Source organism: Oryza sativa, chromosome 10 (assembly GCF_034140825.1).
Source record: "Oryza sativa Japonica Group chromosome 10, ASM3414082v1".
NCBI lineage: Eukaryota > Viridiplantae > Streptophyta > Magnoliopsida > Poales > Poaceae > Oryza > Oryza sativa.
The window spans coordinates 8,088,151-8,108,104 of record NC_089044.1 but is presented as its reverse complement, the minus strand read 5'-3'; the positions used below and the strand labels follow the sequence as shown (position 1 = coordinate 8,108,104).

General features: G+C 52.3%; 1 protein-coding gene across 1 annotated transcript; it reads left to right on the top strand.

The window, feature by feature from the left end:
- Nucleotides 1-10,373: 10,373 nt before the first annotated feature.
- Nucleotides 10,374-19,336, top strand: LOC136353510 (uncharacterized; the record flags this gene model as incomplete). Its single annotated transcript, XM_066304509.1, has 4 exons — nucleotides 10,374-11,387; nucleotides 14,838-15,816; nucleotides 16,369-16,478; nucleotides 18,664-19,336. Coding segments are annotated over 3 exons (2,001 nt in total), but the record flags the coding sequence as incomplete, so codon positions are not given.
- Nucleotides 19,337-19,954: the final 618 nt, after the last annotated feature.

Below are 19,954 nucleotides of genomic sequence, written 5' to 3'. Positions count from 1 at the left end.
ACCTCCCGCCGCTGCGCCGGCGTGGTCGCCTTCGGGTGCACCGAGCGGCTGCCGCGTGGGGCCTGGCTGCCAGCCGCCCGCGCCCTTAGGTGCGGCTGACGCGTGGGACACACGGCGCCGGCCGGTGCGCGCCCGGGTGCGCCCGGTTCACCGTGGACCGTGAGGCTGACGCGTGGGCCCCACCCCCGTGGACCCGGTCCGCGCGCCCCTCCCCTCGGTTGACGCAATAAATCCATTTTTGAATTAAAATTTAAATGAAGAAATTCGCAAATATTCATTTAAAGAGCATATAAACTTCAAATGGCCATAACTTGGCCATTTGAACTCGGAATTGGACCGTTCAAGTCTCTAATTTTTCCTTAAGAAGTCAAGAACCCATTTTTGTGCTTTGTTTCTGCTGATTATATGGAGTTTATTAGAGTAAAAGCCTTTTCTTTTCCGTTGGTCGTGTAGACGCTGCAGCTTCGGAAGATCCGCTCTTCGTGGAAGTTGAAGCCGACGTTTGGGAAAGCGAGCAAGGCAAGTCACATCATCCTATAACATATTGAATCCCAGTTTATAAAATTATTTTGATTTAAATTATTGCATTATCGCTTTATTTAAATTCCCGCGTTATCACTGTTTTATCTAGCCATGCCTATTTACCTTTGTTATGACCTTATTATTGTGATTGTTATTATTACCTTGTTCACCCTAGAATAAACAAAACCCCAACTAGTGGACACTCTACTCATGGTACCACTAGTATGATTTTAGGTAGATGCTTCGCTGTTTAATTAGGTAACATTAGGTGGTTTTACAACTCTAGACTTTGGGAATATTCTCATCACCTGGACACATTGGAATTGTTGGATTATTGTGGAATTGGATTCACACCTCTCCCTCTATTCAAAATCCCCAAAATGGTTTTAGGCTGGGCTCGGGGTGCATGGTTTTGATAGTAGCACCACGGCCATATAAGGACCGGTCTTCGGGCCTCTGTTGCAAAGCACTACCGTACTTCCACATGTCTAGTGGGTAAGGCTTAGTTTGTGGCTCAGTCTGGTTATAAACAAAAGTACACGGAGCAATGTACCCAAGTTAGTGTTTTCATTCTTAAAACCTGCTTAACAACTAAAACGTGGAACGGTTGGCCATGGTTGGCTTGGGACGAGCTGGGACCCAGGGTCGGGTTGCCAGTTCGGTCTGAATCATCGTAGGCCTTGGGTTAAGGCAGGTTCGTGTGGGTTCACGGCCTTGATAAATAATAATGTATAGTTCTAGAATCGTGTTTACAAAATAGCTTTGAGCAACTAAATGTCTTTAAATGCTGTTTACTGCAAACCCTAATCCTTTATATTATGATTCCCTTGTACTCCCTTGCATTTATTCTGCACTTGTGGGTGTGTCTTGTTGAGTACGGTGGTTGTACTCAGTCTTGCTCAATTTTTCCCAAACCCAGAAGAGGAGCCCCTAGAAGTTGAAGGCTTTGGTGTCTAGCTCGTGCCTGCCGTCAAGCGCCTGTGGTCGTCGCCCTAGTCTTCCGCTGTTTCCCGTTTGTCTTTGTGTGTGCTGGGCCTTCGTCGCCCATGTAATAAATTAACTATTTACGCTTCCGCTTGATAAACTCTGAAATGTATCAACTCTTGGTGTACCTTGCCTCCTGGGACAAGGAATAATACACGCACGTAAGGAACGCCCGTTGGGTTAATTCCGGTCGTGACAAGTTGGTATCAGAGCCCCCTTGACCCTAGGACGAGCCGTAGATCCCAAGCCTTAGCAATATTTTCAAAATAAAAATCCTGTCTTATTTGTGAAAATTCTCTAGTCTCTCTCTGTCCTGCTGCTTCATTTATTGTCAAAATCTGACCTTTAAAATGTTGCTTTTCTTTTTGTTTTTGTTTGTAGATGGCCGGTAGCATCAACCGTCGTGGTCTGGACCTGACTGGCTTCGTTTTGGAGCTGCGGGGCATGTGCGTTGTCCTGGGGTATCCGCATGGAGTGGACTACCAGGGCAGGCAGCTCCCGGAGCAGGAGGGTGACGATGCAGAGCTCCACGCTGCTTGGGAGGTTACTGCAGTGATCCTCACTGGCTCACCCGAGAGGACTTCGTTGACAGTCACCGCGGGTGGAGATTCTTTCTTCGCTGCTTGCCAGAACGCCGCACTCCTCGCCATCGGCACTCTTCACCAGCGCTACCCGGACGAGTTGCAGCACTCGCCCTACCGCTACCACCCTCGTCGCGGAGGAGCCCGCGACTACGCCACCTTCCGGGATGCTAGCTCGGAGGATGACACTACCATCATGCATCTGGCGCGCATGGTGGAGGCGTACGACGCGGCTCGTATCGACTTCCATCAGATGGTGCGCCGTGGGATGGTCGAGAACAACATGAAGATCCTGGAGCTGCGTCAGGAGAATCTGCAGCTGAAGAAGGATCTAGACGCAGTGGAGGCGCAGCTGCATCAGCTCAAGATCGCCCAGGGAGAGGTCTGTCGCCCCAAGCGTCGCCGCGTCTGCCGCAGCCAGAAGATCACCACCCGCAAGAGCACCTCCAGGCCCGAGCTTGTTCGCCAGTCCTTGGCATGGACCTGCTTCGTGGAGACCCCTCGTGCCGAGCCCGCGCCCGTGGTTCCTCAGGAGGGGGAAGCCTCCGGCGTTGGTAGCACGGAGGATGCGCTGCTGCTCACCTTCCGTCCTGGCCCGTCGCAGCGGTAGACGAGCAGTTAGTAGGCTTGCGCGTGTGTTCTTTCTCGTTTGTCTTCTTGTTGGAGTCGTGTGGGGCATGGTTATGCCGGTGTGTGGTATAACTGTGTCGGAGCCTGTCTTTATTTTATTTGCCTAAGCAACTTGAACTTTAATGAACCAATTTAATAGCAGTAATAAATTCAAGAATTATGGTAATCGTGGGTGGTTAGCTTTAATTGTCAGCTCTCTCTGTTTGCTGGTTCTGTGTGGGGTTTTCAGATGGTGACGACCAGGAGAAATGCTAATACAGGTGATGGCAACCAACCCGAAGGCAGCAACCACAACAACCATGGCAGCCCACCTCTACCTCCTCCTCCGCCTCCACCACCACCACCAGACACCAACGCCATTCTCACCCAAATCCTCGCCCAGCAGGCCAACATGATGGCTGCTTTCCTCCACCACATCCAACATCCGCCACAACATAATGCTCCACCACCACCCCCACAACACTCCAAACTCGCCGAGTTCCTCCGCATCCGTCCACCAACCTTCTCTAGCTCCAATAACCCCGTGGATGCGTTGGATTGGTTGCATGCCGTGGGGAAAAAGTTAGACACCGTGCAGTGCAGCGATGAGGAGAAAGTCATCTTCGCCGCCCACCAACTGCAGGGGCCCGCATCTCTATGGTGGGACCATTTCCAGGCTACGCTGCCAGAGGGGCAGCCTATTACTTGGGCCCGCTTCACCGCCGCTTTCCGGAGGACCCATGTGCCCGCCGGAGTCATGGCCCTTAAGAAAAGGGAATTCCGAGAGTTGAAGCAAGGCAACCGCTTCGTGATGGAGTATTTGCATGAGTTTAACAACCTGGCCCGGTACGCCCCGGAGGATGTACGGGAAGATGAGGAAAAGCAGGAGAAGTTCTTGGCAGGAATGGATCCTGAGCTGTCCGTCCGTCTAGTCTCCGGGGACTATCCGGATTTCCAACGTCTGGTGGACAAGAGCATCCGCTTGGAAGCCAAGCACAAGGAACTGGAGTCGCACAAGCGTCGCTTGGCGAGTTTCCGCAACCAACAGGGGGCTAACCAAAGGGTCCGCTACACCAATCCCTATCCAGGGGGATCCTCTTCACAGCAGCAGCAACCTCGCTCCGCGCCCCGACCTCAATTCGTGGTGCGCGTCCCACAGCCGCAGCAACAGCAGAGTCAGCAAGGGACTTGTGCGCCCCGTCCTCCAACGCCAGCCGCGCAGCTTGGTCAAGGCCGCAGGGACGTTCAAGGTCCGCAGCGTCTGTGCTTCAACTGCTTCGAGCCTGGGCACTTTGCGGATAAATACCCAAAGCCGAGGCGCCAGCAAGGCCAAGCGCCTCCCCGCTCCAACAACGGTGGTAAGGATGTCATTCGGGGTCGTGTGAACCACGTGACGGCCGAGGACGTGCTGACAACTCCAGACGTCATCGTTGGTACGTTCCTCATTCATTCCATCCCTGCTACCATTTTGTTCGACTCTGGAGCTTCTAACTCGTTTATATCTGTGCCATTCGTGGGGAGAAATCAGTTGGGGGTAGAAAGGCTTAGGAACCCTCTGCTCATCACCACCCCTGGAGGGGTTATGACAGCAAAGTATTATAGCCCTGCCGTCCCTATAGAAATTCAGGGGATTCCTTTTCCTCGGATCTGATTCTTCTAGACACCAAGAACTTGGATGTGATCCTTGGGATGAATTGGTTGGCTCAATTCCAAGGAGTAGTGGATTGTGCAAGACGCACTGTCACTCTGTACCGAGGGCCGGAACAACCGGTTGTTTTCTTTGCACCCCCAACCTCTGTCAGTAGTTCTGTCACGTCCTGATAAATTCATCCCGAAATAAAAATCATTCGCTAAAAGGAATAATAGAATTAATTAAAATTCGAAAAGAAATTGGCAAACACTAAAAATACGTACAAGAAAAATTCAAATGTGGCCCGGAGAATTTTTGTTAAATTCTCCTTGGTCTAAAAGGAGCCCTCAAATTTTACTTGAATTTTCAGAGCACCGGAAATAATTATTAAGCAACAAAAACAATTAACAAAGTTTATTAAAAAGAAAACCTAAAAAATAATCCTCCTCTTCCTTTGGGCCAAGTTTGGCCCAAAGTCTCCCCTCTCTCTCTTTCGGCCCGCCGCCGAAGTCTCCCTTTCCTCCCTCTCTTTCTCTCCCTCTCCTTCTCTCCCTCCTTCTCTTGGGCCCCCCTTCCCCTCGGCCCAGCTCCCTCCTCCCTCTCTCTCCCGGGCTGCCTTTCCCCCCCCTCCCCTCCCGGCCTGCCCGGCCCAAGCCGCCTCTCCCCCCCCTCTCTTCCTGGGCCGGCCGCCCGGCCCAAGCCGCCCCTGCCCGAGCCGCCCCCTCCTTCCCTCATGCACGCGCGCCGCACGTGCGCTGACGCCGCGCGCCTCCCGCGTGGGACCCGCCTGTCAGGCGCGTCCCCGACCTCCAGCCGCCGGCCTTCTTCCTCTCCCTCCCGTGAACCCTAGCGCCATTCCTCCTCTAAATCCGCTCTATTCAAGCCGGCTCTTTCCAAATTGATTGGGGGCAATTAATCCCCATTGATTCCTCTTCGATTTCCCCCGTTTTCCCCCTTGAATGCCGCCCCCAATCGCCGGGAACGCCCGCGTCTTCCTCGGCCGCCCTCCATTGCCGCCGGCCGTGGTTCTCGCCGCCGTTCCGACCTCCCCCGTGGCCGGTTCCCTCTCCTCTCCTATAAAATAGAACCCCCTCTTTGCGTTCTACCGTTTTGGTCTCTTCCCAAGCTCTCCCGTGGTCTCTAGCCACCTCCCCACCGTCGCCCTCTCTCTCCCACGTTGCCGGCCGCCTCCAGCCGCCTGTGCCGCCTCGACCGTGCGCCGGCCGGCCGCGCCGTCGCCTCCTCCAGCGTCGCCGCCACCTCCTCCACCCCGGCCTGCCCTCCGTTTCGCGCGGTGACCATCGGAGGCGCACTCCCGCCGTCGCCCTTCTCATTCCTCCTTGCCGGCCACCTCCAGCCGCACCTCCCGCCTCGCCCGTGCACCCTCCGGCCGCGCCGCCACCTCTCCCGGCGTCGCAGCCGCCTCCTCTTTCCCGGCTTCGCCTCCGTTTCGCGGGGAAATCACCGGAGACGCGTCCTCGCCGGCGTCCAGTGGCGTCGCCACCACTTCTCCGCCTCCGGCCGCCTCTGCCGCGTCCCCGGTGCGCCGGCCGACGTCGCCGTCTCCTCCGTTGACGTCGCAGTGCCGTCCTCTCTCCCGGCCAGGCCACGGCGTCGCCCGAATTTCGCCGGAACGCCGTCGTCTCCGCGCCGGCCTCTCCTTCCTCCTCGTCGGCTCGCCACCCCGCTGCACCACCACCTTCACCAACATCGCAGCGGCGTGTTCCACGCCGTCCCCTCCTCCGCTCAGCCGCTGCTGCCTGCCATCATCGTTTCATCGTCGTCTCCGATCGTTCTCGTCGTCGACGTCCCATCGGTCGCCCGGCTCGTCGTCTCGCGGCGCCGCCTCCGTCGTCGGCATCGTAGCGGCGTGTTCCTCGCCGTCCTCGTCCCCGTGCAGCCGCTGCCGGCTGTCCTCGTCGCCTCCTCGCCGGTCCCGGTCGTCGTCGTCGTCGTCGTCCTCTCGTCGTTCCCGGTCATCGTGGCGTTCGTCCCTCCGTCGAGCCGTTCTCGTCCGTCGTCCGCGTCCGTCAAGCAAGCCGCGGCAGCCCCGTCGTCGTCTTCGTCCTCGGCTCCGCGTCGTCAAGCCTCGTGCCGGCCGCGTCTCGCCTTCGCCCAAGGATCGCCACCGAAGCCGTCCCCTCGCCGTTCGTCTCCGTTGTGCCCGTCTGTCTCCGCCGCGCCCGTTCGTCGTTGTCGTTCCCACGCCTCGTCGCGTGGTGGTAAGGTTCCCTCTCCCTCGCTGCTCTGTCCTCGTCCTTTCGGTGTCGCCCGTGCCCGTTGTGCGGTTGTCGGCCCCGGTACCCGTGTATCGGCGTCGGCAGTCGTTCGCTTGTGCGCGTGGTGACCGTGTTAGTGTGTCCGCTCGGTAGCCGCGTGGTTTCCACGTGTGCAGTCCGTGTGGTGTCTAGTGGAGTCCGTTTGTCGGCCACTCGCCTCGGTTGACACACGGGATCCGCTTCCGTCGACCCGTGGACCGACTCTGTGTACTCGGTCTACCGCGGTCCTTTAGGTTGACATGTGGGGTCCGCATGTTAACGGCGCAGCCTTCCTGTCTTTTCCAGGCTAGCGCTTACACCTGTTTTATAGTTGCAAAGCCTAATTATAATAATCCGCAAATCTCCATATAACAGCATTAAACTTCGGATGATCATATCTTGGTCATACGAACTCTGAATCGACCCGTTCAAGTCTCCTAATGTTTGTTATAACCTAAAGAACCCTGTGCTTTCTTTTTATGTGTTGTTATTGCTTCTTTATAGGCTTGTAGCTTTGCTTGTGTGCTTCGCGTAGCTTCTGTCGTTCCGGAGGTTCCCGAAGCGTGGTTCGTGGTCGTCGCCGTAGGTTCGGAAGGCCGTTCTCTCTGAGCAAGGCAAGTCACATCATCCTTGAACATATTGAATCCCAGTTTGTAAAATTATGTTGATTTAAATTATTGCATTATCGCTTTATTTAAATTCCCGCGTTATCACTGTTTTATCTAGCCATACCTATTTACCTTTGTTATGACCTTATTATTATTGTTATTGTTATTATTACCTTGTTCACCCTAGGTTAAACAAAACCCCAACTAGTGGGTACTCTATTTATGGTTCCACTAGTATGAATTTAGGTAGATGTTTCGCTGTTTAATAGGACAACATTAGGTGGTTTTATAACTTTAGACTTTGGGAATTCTCATATCATTTGGACACTATGGAATGGTTGGCTTATGTTGGAATTGGATACACACCTCCCCCGCTATTCAAAACCCCCCAAAACGGTTTTAGGCTGGGCTCGAGGTGCGTGGTTGGGTTTTGTTAGTCGTACCTCGGGCACTATAAGGATTAAGCTCGGGCCTCTGTTGCAAAGCACTACCGTACTTCCACATGTCTAGTGGGTAAGGCTTAGTTTGTGGCTCAGTCTGGTTATAAACAAAAGTACACGGATGGAGGTGGATGAAGTCGGGGGTCGATGGACATTCTCCAGGGCAAATGAAGGCTACACGAGCTGCGGCCCGGTAGTCGAGATGTCGTGGCAGAGGGTTGGTGCCCTGCTGCTAGGGGGCTCAATCCTGCCTACCTGTCCCGGAGGTTCCGGCCGTAGGGGGATTGGGTCGGTACTCTTGTTTATGGCTAGGATGGGTTGGGAACTATGTCACGTCTTCCGTCCGTATACCGTGGTGGTATGTGGCACGTGGTCGCACGTGAGGAAGATGTGTCTTGTGGGTAAAGATGTACACCTCTGATCAGAGTATAATCTATTCGAATAGCCGCGCCCTCGGTTATGGGCAAGCCGAGCAATGTACCCAAGTCAGTGTTCTAATTCTTAAAATTTGCTCAACAACTAAAATGTGGAATGGTTGGCCTGGGTTGGCTTGGGACGAGCTGGGACCCAGGGTCGGGTTGCCAGTTCGGTCTGAATCATCGTAGGCCTTGGGTTAAGGCAGGTTCGTGAGGGTTCACGGCCTTGTTTAATAATACTGTGTAGCTATAGGATCGTCTTTATAAAATGGCTTTGGGGCAACTAAGTGACTTTTAAAGGCTGTTACTGCAAAACTTAACCTCTATATTATTACCCCCTTGTACTCCTTTGCATTAATTGTGCATCTCCGGTGTGGCTTGCTGAGTACTGTGGTTGTACTCATTCTTGCTCTATCTTTCTCCCCCCTTCAGTAAGAGAAGCTTTGGAGAAGAAGTCTTAGGTGGAGTCCTGGCTTATACCCCAGTTGAGCGCCTGTGAAGATGGAGCCGTAGGCCCGCTAGTCCGCTGCTGTTTATTTTTGATTGTCAGGCGTGAAGCGCCTTTGTAATAATGTAAATATTATCGATATAATAAAGATGTGTCTTTTATATCATGTTTGTGTGGTGTACCCCGGCTTTTCCTGGGACGGGGATTAATACACTAGCGTTCGGGAAAAGGCAATTTTCCCGGTCGCGACAAGTTCAGAACTTCATCAGATAGGACAGTCAAAAATCCCCATCGTCAGAGAGTTCGGAGACGTGTTTCCGGAAGAACTACCCGGTATGCCGCCCAAGCGAGAGATTGAGTTCCGGATAGATCTTGCTCCAGGAACCACTCCTCTGTACAAGCGACCCTACCGTATGGCAGCAAATGAACTGGCCGAAGTTAAGAAATAGTTGGAAGAGTTGAAAGAAAAGGGGTACATACGTCCGAGTACTTCTCCCTGGGGTGCTCCTGTGATTTTTGTGGAGAAGAAAGACAAGACGAAGAGGATGTGCGTTGACTACAGAGCTTTCAATGAAGTCACCATCAAAAACAAGTACCCTCTTCCCCGGATCGATGATCTGTTCGATCAGCTTAAAGGTGCCACGGTATTCTCCAAGATTGATCTTCGTTCCGGATATCACCAGTTGCGCATCCGTGAAGCAGATATCCTGAAGACCGCATTCACCACGCGATACGGACTGTATGAATTCACGGTGATCTCATTCGGTTTAACCAATGCTCCTGCCTTCTTCATGAACTTAATGAACAAAGTGTTCATGGAATACTTGGATAAGTTTGTTGTGGTTTTCATTGATGACATTTTGGTATACTCACAATCAGAGGAAGACCATCAGCACCATCTCCGTCTGGTGTTGGGAAAGTTGCGGGAACATCAATTGTATGCCAAACTTAGCAAGTGTGAGTTCTGGTTGTCCGAAGTCAAATTCTTAGGGCACGTGATATCTGCTAAATGAGTTGCTGTGGACCCCGAAACAGTGACCGCCGTCACCGATTGGAAGCAACCCAAGACAGTCACTCAAATTCGCAGTTTCTTAGGTTTGGCAGGATACTACTGGAGGTTCATCGAGAACTTCTCCAAAATCGCTCGACCCATGACACAGTTGTTGAAGAAAGAAGAGAAATTTGTGTGGAGCCCGCAATGCGAGAAGGCGTTCCAAACTCTCAAGGAAAAGCTGGTTTCCTCGCCGGTTTTAATCTTACCGGATACTCGCAAGGACTTCATGGTGTATTGTGACGCTTCGCGCCAAGGATTGGGGTGCGTGCTCATGCAGGAAGGTCATGTGGTGGCCTATGCCTCACGCCAGCTACGGCCTCATGAAGGCAACTACCCTACCCATGATTTGGAGTTAGCCGCGATGGTTCATGCTCTAAAAATCTGGCGGCACTATCTCATTGGGAATCGCTGTGAAATATATACTGATCATAAGAGTTTGAAATACATCTTCACTCAGTCGGATCTGAATCTTCGGCAGAGAAGATGGTTAGAACTCATCAAGGATTATGATGTGGGAATTCACTATCATCCTGGTAAGGCCAACGTGGTCGCCGATGCTCTAAGTCGAAAAAGCCATTGCAACACTCTTGAAGTCCGTGGCATTCCACCCAAACTTAATCAACAGATAAAAGCCCTGAACCTAAGCATAGTTAGTCGTGGATTCTTGGCTACGCTGGAAGCCAAGCCTACCTTGCTCGATCAAATCCGCGAGGCTCAGAAGAACGATCCGGACATGCGTGGACTCCTCAAGAATATGAAACAGGGTAAAGCCGCTGGTTTCACAGAGGATGAACACGGAACCCTATGGAACGGAAATCGGGTATGCGTTCCAGATGTCAGGGAACTTAAACAGCTGATACTTCAGGAAGCTCACGAGAGTCCTTATTCCATCCACCCGGGCAGTACGAAGATGTACTTAGACTTGAAAGAGAAATACTGGTGGGTTAGTATGAAGCGGGAAATTGCAGAGTTCGTGGCCCTTTGTGACGTGTGCCAGCGTGTCAAGGCAGAGCACCAACGACCGGCCGGACTTCTCCAACCTCTCCAAGTACCAGAATGGAAATGGGATGAAATTGGGATGGATTTCATCACCGGACTTCCAAAAACCCAAGGTGGATATGATTCTATATGGGTAGTTGTGGACCGATTAACCAAGGTAGCTCGGTTTATTCCTGTGAAGACCACCTATGGAGGGAACAAACTAGCCGAGCTCTACTTCGCTAGGATCGTGAGTCTCCATGGCGTTCCTAATAAAATTGTATCTGATAGGGGAAGCCAATTCACCTCTCACTTTTGGAAGAAGCTCCAAGAAGAGCTAGGTACCCGATTAAATTTCAGCACCGCGTATCACCCGCAGACAGATGGACAGACCGAGCGTCTAAATCAGATCCTAGAAGATATGCTCCGTGCATGTGTCCTAGATTTCGGGAAGACCTGGGATAAGAGTCTCCCCTATGCCGAGTTCTCCTACAATAACAGCTACCAAGCCAGCATACAAATGGCACCTTATGAAGCGTTGTATGGGCGCAAATGCCGGACACCGCTCTTGTGGGACCAAGTTGGGGAAAGCCAAGTGTTCGGGACTGATATACTGAGAGAAGCTGAAGCGAAGGTCAGAACCATTCGGGATAATCTAAAGGTGGCACAGTCCCGGCAGAAAAGTTATGCAGATAACCGTCGCCGTAACCTGGAATTCGCAGTGGACGATTTTGTGTACCTTCGGGTCAAGCCATTGCGAGGTGTACACAGGTTTCAGACGAAAGGGAAGCTCGCACCTCGGTTCGTGGGTCCTTTCCGTATCATTGCTCGGCGCGGAGAAGTCGCTTACCAGTTGGAGCTGCCCGCCTCCTTGGGCAACGTGCATGATGTGTTCCATGTGTCGCAACTCAAGAAATGCCTTCGAGTGCCGTCCGAGCAGGCCGACTCAGAGCAGATTGAAGTTCGCGAAGACTTGACCTACGTGGAGAGGCCAGTGAAAATCCTGGACACTATGGAGCGAGGAGCAGGAACCGGGTAATCCGTTTTTGCAAGGTCCAATGGAGCAACCACGCCGAGGAAGAAGCTACTTGGGAGCGTGAAGACGAGCTGAAGGCAGCCCATCCTGATCTCTTCGCCAGTTCCTCCGAATCTCGGGGTCGAGATTCCGTTTAAGGGGGGTATGTTTGTCGCGTCCCAAAACGACTCTAAAATATATCTTTTAAATTATGCCTAGAATAATTAAAATCTGTGTGCAAGCCTTCAACAATTAAAATGTGCAAAGTTAAAAGTCAAATAAGGCTTGGAGGATTTTTGTATATTTCCTAAAAGCCTAAAATGTGTAAATAAATTTTAGTGGAATTTTCAGAGCAAAAATAATAATTATTAAGAAATAAACAAAGTTAAAATGGTTTTATAAAAAGAAAAACTCTAAAAAGTCTTTTCCCCCCCTCCCCCTCTTGGGCCGGCTCGGCCCATCTCTCTCCCTCTCTCTCCTCTTCCCCGCGGCCCATTCGGCCTCCTCCCCGCGCGCGCGCCGCTGACGGGCGGGCCCGCCCGCCTCCCTCGCTGACGGGTGGGGCCCACCCGTCATCCCCTTCCTCCCGCCGCTCCCGCCGCCACGCCCGCGCCCTAGCGCCGCCACCGCCGCGAATCCCGCCGCCTCCCGCCGTCCCCGCGCGCAATAAAGAGGGGGAAATCACTCCCCGTGATTCCCTCTCCCTTTCCCCCCATTTTTCCCTCTCTCTCTCTCGTTCAAACGGGCGGATTTGCCCCCGCAAATCTCGCCGGCGCCATTGATGGAGCCCGAGAGCGCCGCGCCGGTTTCCTTCTCCTCCGGCCGCCCTCTCTCACTCCCAACCCTATATAAACCCTCCCCGCGCCTCCTCCGTCCGTTTCCGCCACACGCCGCAGTTCCTCCTCGCCGGAATCGAGCTCGCGCCGTCGCTCTCTCTCTCCGCCGTCACCGCCGAGCTCCGGTCCGCCGCCGTCGTCGCCCCGGACCACCTCCCACCTCGGCGCCGCCTCCTTCAGCTTCGCCGCATTCTCGCCGACCTCGTCCACCCCTCCGTTTCGGTCGCCGTCCGCCGGAACGCCGTCGACCCCATCGACCCGAGCCGCGCCGCCGCCTTCCTCCGCTCCGGTCGCCGTTTCCGTCGTCGCCGTCGACCCGGGGTGAGCCGTGGACCGCCGCTTCGTTTCCCCCTTTCCCTCCCCTCTCTCGGCCGCCGCTCCGCCGTGCCTATGGCCGCCGCCGGCGACCATAGGGGCGCGGGCGCGCCGCCTCCCGCCGCTGCGCCAGCGTGGTCGCCTTCGGGCGCACCGAGCGGCTGCCGCGTGGGGCCCGGCTGTCAGCCGCCCGCGCCCTTAGGTGCGGCTAACGCGTGGGACCCACGGCGCCGGCCGGTGCGCGCCCGGGTGCGCCCGGTTCACCGTGGACCGTGAGGCTGACGCGTGGGCCCCACTCCCGTGGACCCGGTCCGCGCGCCCCTCCCCTCGGTTGACGCAATAAATCCATTTTTGAATTAAAATTTAAATGAAGAAATTCGCAAATATTCATTTAAAGAGCATATAAAATTCAAATGGCCATAACTTGCCCATTTGAACTCGGAATTGGACCGTTCAAGTCTCTAATTTTTCCTTAAGAAGTCAAGAACCCATTTTTGTGCTTTGTTTCTGCTGATTATATGGAGTTTATTAGAGTAAAAGCCTTTTCTTTTCCGTTGGTCGTGTAGACGCTGCAGCTTCGGAAGATCCGCTCTTCGTGGAAGTTGAAGCCGACGTTTGGGAAAGCGAGCAAGGCAAGTCACATCATCCTTGAACATATTGAATCCCAGTTTATAAAATTATTTTGATTTAAATTATTGCATTATCGCTTTATTTAAATTCCCGCGTTATCACTGTTTTATCTAGCCATGCCTATTTACCTTTGTTATGACCTTATTATTGTGATTGTTATTATTACCTTGTTCACCCTAGAATAAACAAAACCCCAACTAGTGGACACTCTACTCATTGTACCACTAGTATGATTTTAGGTAGATGCTTCGCTGTTTAATTAGGTAACATTAGGTGGTTTTACAACTCTAGACTTTGGGAATATTCTCATCACCTGGACACATTGGAATTGTTGGATTATTGTGGAATTGGATTCACACCTCTCCCTCTATTCAAAATCCCCAAAATGGTTTTAGGCTGGGCTCGGGGTGCATGGTTTTGATAGTAGCACCTCGGCCATATAAGGACCGGTCTTCGGGCCTCTGTTGCAAATCACTACCGTACTTCCACATGTCTAATGGGTAAGGCTTAGTTTGTGGCTCAGTCTGGTTATAAACAAAAGTACACGGATGGAGATGGACGAAGTCGGGGGTCGATGGACATCTCTAGGACAAATGAAGGCTACACGAGCTGCGGCCCGGTAGTCGAGATGTCATGGCACAGTGTCACGTCCTGATAAATTCATCCCGAAATAAAATTCATTTTCTAAAAGGAATAATAGAATTAATTAAAATTCTAAAAGAAATTGGCAAACACTAAAATACGCACAAGAAAAATTCAAATGTGGCCCGGAGAATTTTTGTTAAATTCTCCTTGGTCTAAAAGGAGCCCTCAAATTTTACTTGAATTTTCAGAGCGCCGGAAATATTTATTAAGCAACAAAAACAATTATCAAAGTTTATTAAAAAGAAAAACCTAAAAATAATCTCTCTTCCTCCTTTGGGCCAAGCCCAGCCCGAAGTCTCCCTTTCCTCCCTCTCTTTCTCTCCCTCTCCTTCTCTCCCTCCTTCTCTTGGGCCCCTCTTCCCCTCCCGGCCCACTGCCTCCCCCTCCTCTCTCTCCCGGGCCGTTTCCTCCCCCCTCCTCTCCTCCTGGGCCGTGTCCCGGCCCAAGCCGCACCCCCCCCTCCAGGCCGATCCGCGCCCCCGCCCGTGCTGCGCACGTGCGCGCGCTGACGACGCGCGCCCGACCGCGTGGGGCCCACGCGTCAGGCCGCCGTCGCCTTCTTCCTCCAGCCGCCGCCCGGCTTCTCTCTCTCCCGTGAACCCTAATCCTTCCCTCCCTCAAATCCGTGTGATTCGCTCTTGGGATTCCAAAATTAAATAGGGGAAATTAATCCCCATTGAATCCTCTTCAATCCCCCCCAATTTCCCCCTTGAATGGCGCCCCCAATCGCCGGGAACGCCCGCGTCTTCCTCGGCCGCCCTCCATTGCCGCCGGCCGTGGTTCCCGCCGCCGTTCCCGCTCCTCCCGTGGCCGGCTCTCTCCCCCATCCTATAAAATGGGATCCTCATCCCCCGTTCTCTCGTTTTAGCCCCCTCCCGAGCCTCCCCGTGGTCCCTATCCACCTCCCCGTCGCCCTCCTCTCTCTCCCACGCTGCCGGCCGCCTCCAGCCGCCTGTGCCGCCTCGACCGTGCGCCGGCCGGCCGCGCCGTCGCCTCCTCCAGCGTCGCCGCCACCTCCTCCACCCCGGCTTGCCCTCCGTTTCCCGCGGAGACCCCCGGAGCTGCCTCCCCGCCGTCGCCCTTCTCGTTTCTCCGCGCCGGCCGCCTCCAGTCGCCTCTCCCGCCTCGCCCGTGCGCCGTCCGGTCGCGCCGTCTTCTCCCTCGGCCTCGCAGCCACCTCCTCTCCCTCGGTCAGCCCTCCGTTTCGCGGGGAAAGCACCGGAGACGCGTCCTCGCCGGTGTCCAGTGGCGTCGCCACCACCTCTCCGTCTCCGGCCGGCTGCTGTTCGTCGCCGGTACGCCGACCGACGTCGCCGTCTCCTCCGTTGACGTCGCAGCGTCGCCCTCCACCCCGGCTGCTCCTCGGTTTCGCCGGAACGCCGTCGCCGCGCCGGCCTCTCCATCCTCTTTGTCGCCGGCGTCCTTTCGGCCTCTCCTTCCTCCTCGTCGGCTCGTCGCCCCGCTGCACCACCACCTTCACCAACATCGTAGCGGCGTGTTCCACGTCATCCTCGTCCCCGTGCAGCCGCTGCCGGCTGTCCTCGTCGCCTCCTCGCCGGTCCCGGTCGTCGTCGTCGTCGTCGTCCTCTCGCCGTTCCCGGTCGTCGTGGCGTTCGTCCCTCCGTCGAGCCGTTCTCGTCCGTCGTCCGCGTTCGTCAAGCGAGCCGCTGCAACCCCGTCCTCGTCTTCGTCCTCGGCTCCGCGTCGTCAAGCCCCGTGCCGGCCGCGTCTCGCCTTCGTCCAAAGATCGCCGCCGAAGCCGTCCCCTCGCCGTTCATCTCCGTTGTGCCCGTCTGTCTCCGCCGCGCCCGTTCGTCGTTGTCGCTCCCACGCCTCGTCGCGTGGTGGTAAGGTTCCCTCTCCCTCGCTGCCCCGTCCTCGTCCTTTCGGTGTCGCCCCGAACCCGTTGTGCGGTCGTCGACCCCGGTACCCGTGTACCGGTGTCGGTAGTCGTTCACGTGTGCGGGTGGTGACCGTGTAGTGTCCGTGTTAGTGTGCCCGCTCGGTAGCCGCGTGGTTTCCACGTGTGCAACCCGTGTGGTGCCTAGTGGAGTCCGTTTGTCGGCCACTCGCCTCGGTTGACACACGGGATCCGCTTCCATCGACCCGTGGACCGTCTCTGTGTACTCGGTCTACCGCGGTCCTTTTTGTTGACATGTGGGGTCCGCATGTCAACGGCGCAGCCTTCCTGTCTTTTCCAGGCTAGCGCTTACACATGTTTTATAATTGCAAAGCTTAATTATAATAATCCGCAAATCTCCATATAACAGCATTAAACTTCGGATGATCATATCTTGGTCATTCGAGCTCCGAATCGACCCGTTCAAGTCTCTTAATGTTTGATATAACCTAAAGAACCCTGTGCTCTCTTTTTATGTATTGTTATTGCTTCTTTATAGGCTTGTAGCTTTGCTTGTGTGCTTCGCGTAGCTTTCGTCGTTCCGGAGGTTCCCGAAGCGTGGTTTGCGGTCGTTGCCGAAGGTTCGGAAGGCCGTTCTCTCTGAGCAAGGCAAGTCACATCATCTTTGAACATATTGAATCCCAGTTTGTAAAATTATGTTGATTTAAATTATTGCATTATCGCTTTATTTAAATTCCCGCGTTATCACTGTTTTATTTAGCCATGCCTATTTACCTTTGTTATGACCATATTATTCTTGTTATTGTTATTATTATTACCTTGTTCACCCTAGATTAAACAAAACCTCAACTAGTGGACACTCTACTCATGACACCACTAGTTTAATTCTAGGTAGATGCTTCGCAATTTAATAGGACAACCTTAGGAGGTTTTATAATTTTAGACTTTGGGAATATTCATATCACCTGGACACTATGGAATGGTTGGCTTATGGTGGAATTGGACATACACCTCTCTTCCTCTTTCAAAACCCCTAAAACCTGTTTTCGGTGGGGTTTGGGTGCATGCCAGTTGTGGGAAGTAGCACCCCGGCCACTATAAGGATTAAGCTCGGGCCTCTGTTGCAAAGCACTACCGTACTTCCACATGTCTAGTGGGTAAGGCTTAGTTTGTGGCTCAGTCCGGTTATAAACAAAAGTACACGGATGGAGGTGGATGAAGTCGGGGGTCGATGGACATTCTCCAGGGCAAATGAAGGCTACACGAGCTGCGGCCCGGTAGTCGAGATGTCATGGCAGAGGGTTGGTGCCCTGCTGCTAGGGGGCTCAGTCCTGCCTGCCTGTCCCGGGTGTCCCGGCCGTAGGGGGATTGGGTCGGTACTCTTGTTTATGGCTAGGATGGGTTGGGAACTATGTCACGTCTTCCGTCCGTATACCGTGGTGGTATGTGGCACGTGGTTGCACGTGAGGAAGATGTGTCTTGTGGGTAAAGATGTACACCTCTGATCAGAGTATAATCTATTCGAATAGCCGCGCCCTCGGTTATGGGCAAGCCGAGCAATGTACCCAAGTCAGTGTTTCAATTCTTAAAATTTGCTCAACAACTAAAATGTGGAATGGTTGGCCTGGGTTGGCTTGGGACGAGCTGGGACCCAGGGTCGGGTTGCCAGTTCGGTCTGAATCATCGTAGGCCTTGGGTTAAGGCAGGTTCGTGAGGGTTCACGGCCTTGTTTAATAATACTGTGTAGCTCTAGGGTCGTCTTTATAAAATAGCTTTGGGCAACTAAGTGACTTTTAAATGCTGTTTACTGCAAAACTTAACCCCTATATTATTATCCCCTTGTACTCCTTTGCATTAATTGTGCATCCCCGGTGTGGCTTGCTGAGTACTGTGGTTGTACTCATTCTTGCTCAATCTTTTCCCCCTTCAGTAAGAGAAGCTTTGGAGAAGAAGTCTTAGGTGGAGTCTTGGCTTATACCCCAGTTGAGCGCCTGTGAAGATGGAGCCGTAGGCCCGCTAGTCCGCTGCTGTTTATTTTTGATTGTCAGGCCTGAAGCGCCTTTGTAATAATGTAAATATTATCGATATAATAAAGATGTGTCTTTTATATCATGTTTGTGTGGTGTACCCCGGCTTTTCCTGGGACGGGGATTAATACACTAGCGTTCGGGAAAAGGCAATTTTCCCGGTCGCGACACACAGGGCCGGTGTCCTGCTGCTAGGGGCTCAGTCCTGCCTACCTGTCCCGGGGGTTCCGGCCGTAGGTGGGATTGGGTCGGTACTCTTGTCTATGGCTAGGATGGGTTGGAAACTATGTCACGTCTTCCGTCTGTATACCGTGGTGGTATGTGGCACGTGGTTACACGTGAGGAAGATGTGTCTTGTGGGTAAAGATGTACACCTCTGATCAGAGTATAACCTATTCGAATAGCCGCGCCCTCGGTTATGGGCAAGCCGAGCAATGTACCCAAGTTAGTGTTTTCAGTCTTAAAACCTGCTTAACAACTAAAACATGGAACGGTTGGCCTGGGTTGGCTTGGGACGAGCTGGGACCCAGGGTCGGGTTGCCAGTTCGGTCTGAATCATCGTAGGCCTTGGGTTAAGGCAGGTTCGTGTGGGTTCACGGCCTTGATAAATAATAATGTATAGTTCTAGAATCGTGTTTACAAAATAGCTTTGAGCAACTAAATGTCTTTAAATGCTGTTTACTGCAAACCCTAATCCTTTATATTATGATTCCCTTGTACTCCCTTGCATTTATTCTGCACTTGTGGGTGTGTCTTGTTGAGTACGGTGGTTGTACTCAGTCTTGCTCAATTTTTCCCAAACCCAGAAGAGGAGCCCCTGGAAGTTGAAGGCTTTGGTGTCTAGCTCGTGCCTGCCGTCAAGCGCCTGTGGTCGTCGCCCTAGTCTTCCGCTGTTTCCCGTTTGTCTTTGTGTGTGCTGGGCCTTCGTCGCCCATGTAATAAATTAACTATTTACGCTTCCGCTTGATAAACTCTGAAATGTATCAACTCTTGGTGTACCTTGCCTCCTGGGACAAGGAATAATACACGCACGTAAGGAACGCCCGTTGGGTTAATTCCGGTCGTGACACTGTTGCATTTAAAACATTATAGGCTTTCTTCCTTTATATTCTTTGCTTTCTGCAAGTAAACCTAGCTCTACAAAAATATTACCATTTCATGTATTTATTGTTGATCAATATAATAGCTTGCTGAGTACGTTGTACTCACCCTTGCTTCAACCCCCTTTTTCAGAGTCAATTTGGAGTTCTTATCGAAGCCGGGAGTTTAATCATATAAGTTAGTCTCATTCTAACTTAATTCTCAAGTATAAATTAGATAAATGGTTTAAGTCTATAACAAAACACTAGAATTTAGTCATTCTATAGCTTCTGCTGTAATAGTTAGCCACAATCTTGTAAATACCCTATTATTTTTTGTAAGAGAATCCCCTTGGAAGCCTTGCTCAAATGTATGCAATGAAGATCCAGATTGTTGAACCTGTATCAATCTACTGATCCAGGGCTTGATACAGTTAAACATGTCGGTTTCCGAATCATTAGTTTTGGGACCCGACAATATGTATGTGTGTGTGTGTATATATATATATATATATATATATATATATATATATATATATATATCTGTGTGTGTGTGTGTATATATGTATATATATATAGAAAAACTATTCTATACCCCTCTCTCTCCAACCCACCTCCTCTCCTTCTAAGGGCCCAAAACCCACCTCCCACCTTAGTCAAAGGCTAGTCAAAGGTACCCCACGTCAGTCAAACCCGCTAGCAGTGACTTCCCCCACCACCCCCTCTCTTCTTAGCTCTCGTCCCGGAACGACGTAGTAATGTCTTCTTCATCGTACAGTGTCACGTCCTGATAAATTCATCCCAAAATAAAAATCATTTTCTAAAAGGAATAATAGAATTAATTAAAATTCGAAAAGAAATTGGCAAACACTAAAATACGTACAAGAAAAATTCGAATGTGGTCCGGAGAATTTTTGTTAAATTCTCCTTGGTCTAAAAAGAGCCCTCAAATTATTTATTAAACAACAACAACAATTAACAAAGTTTATTAAAAAGAAAAAAGCTAAAATTAATCCCC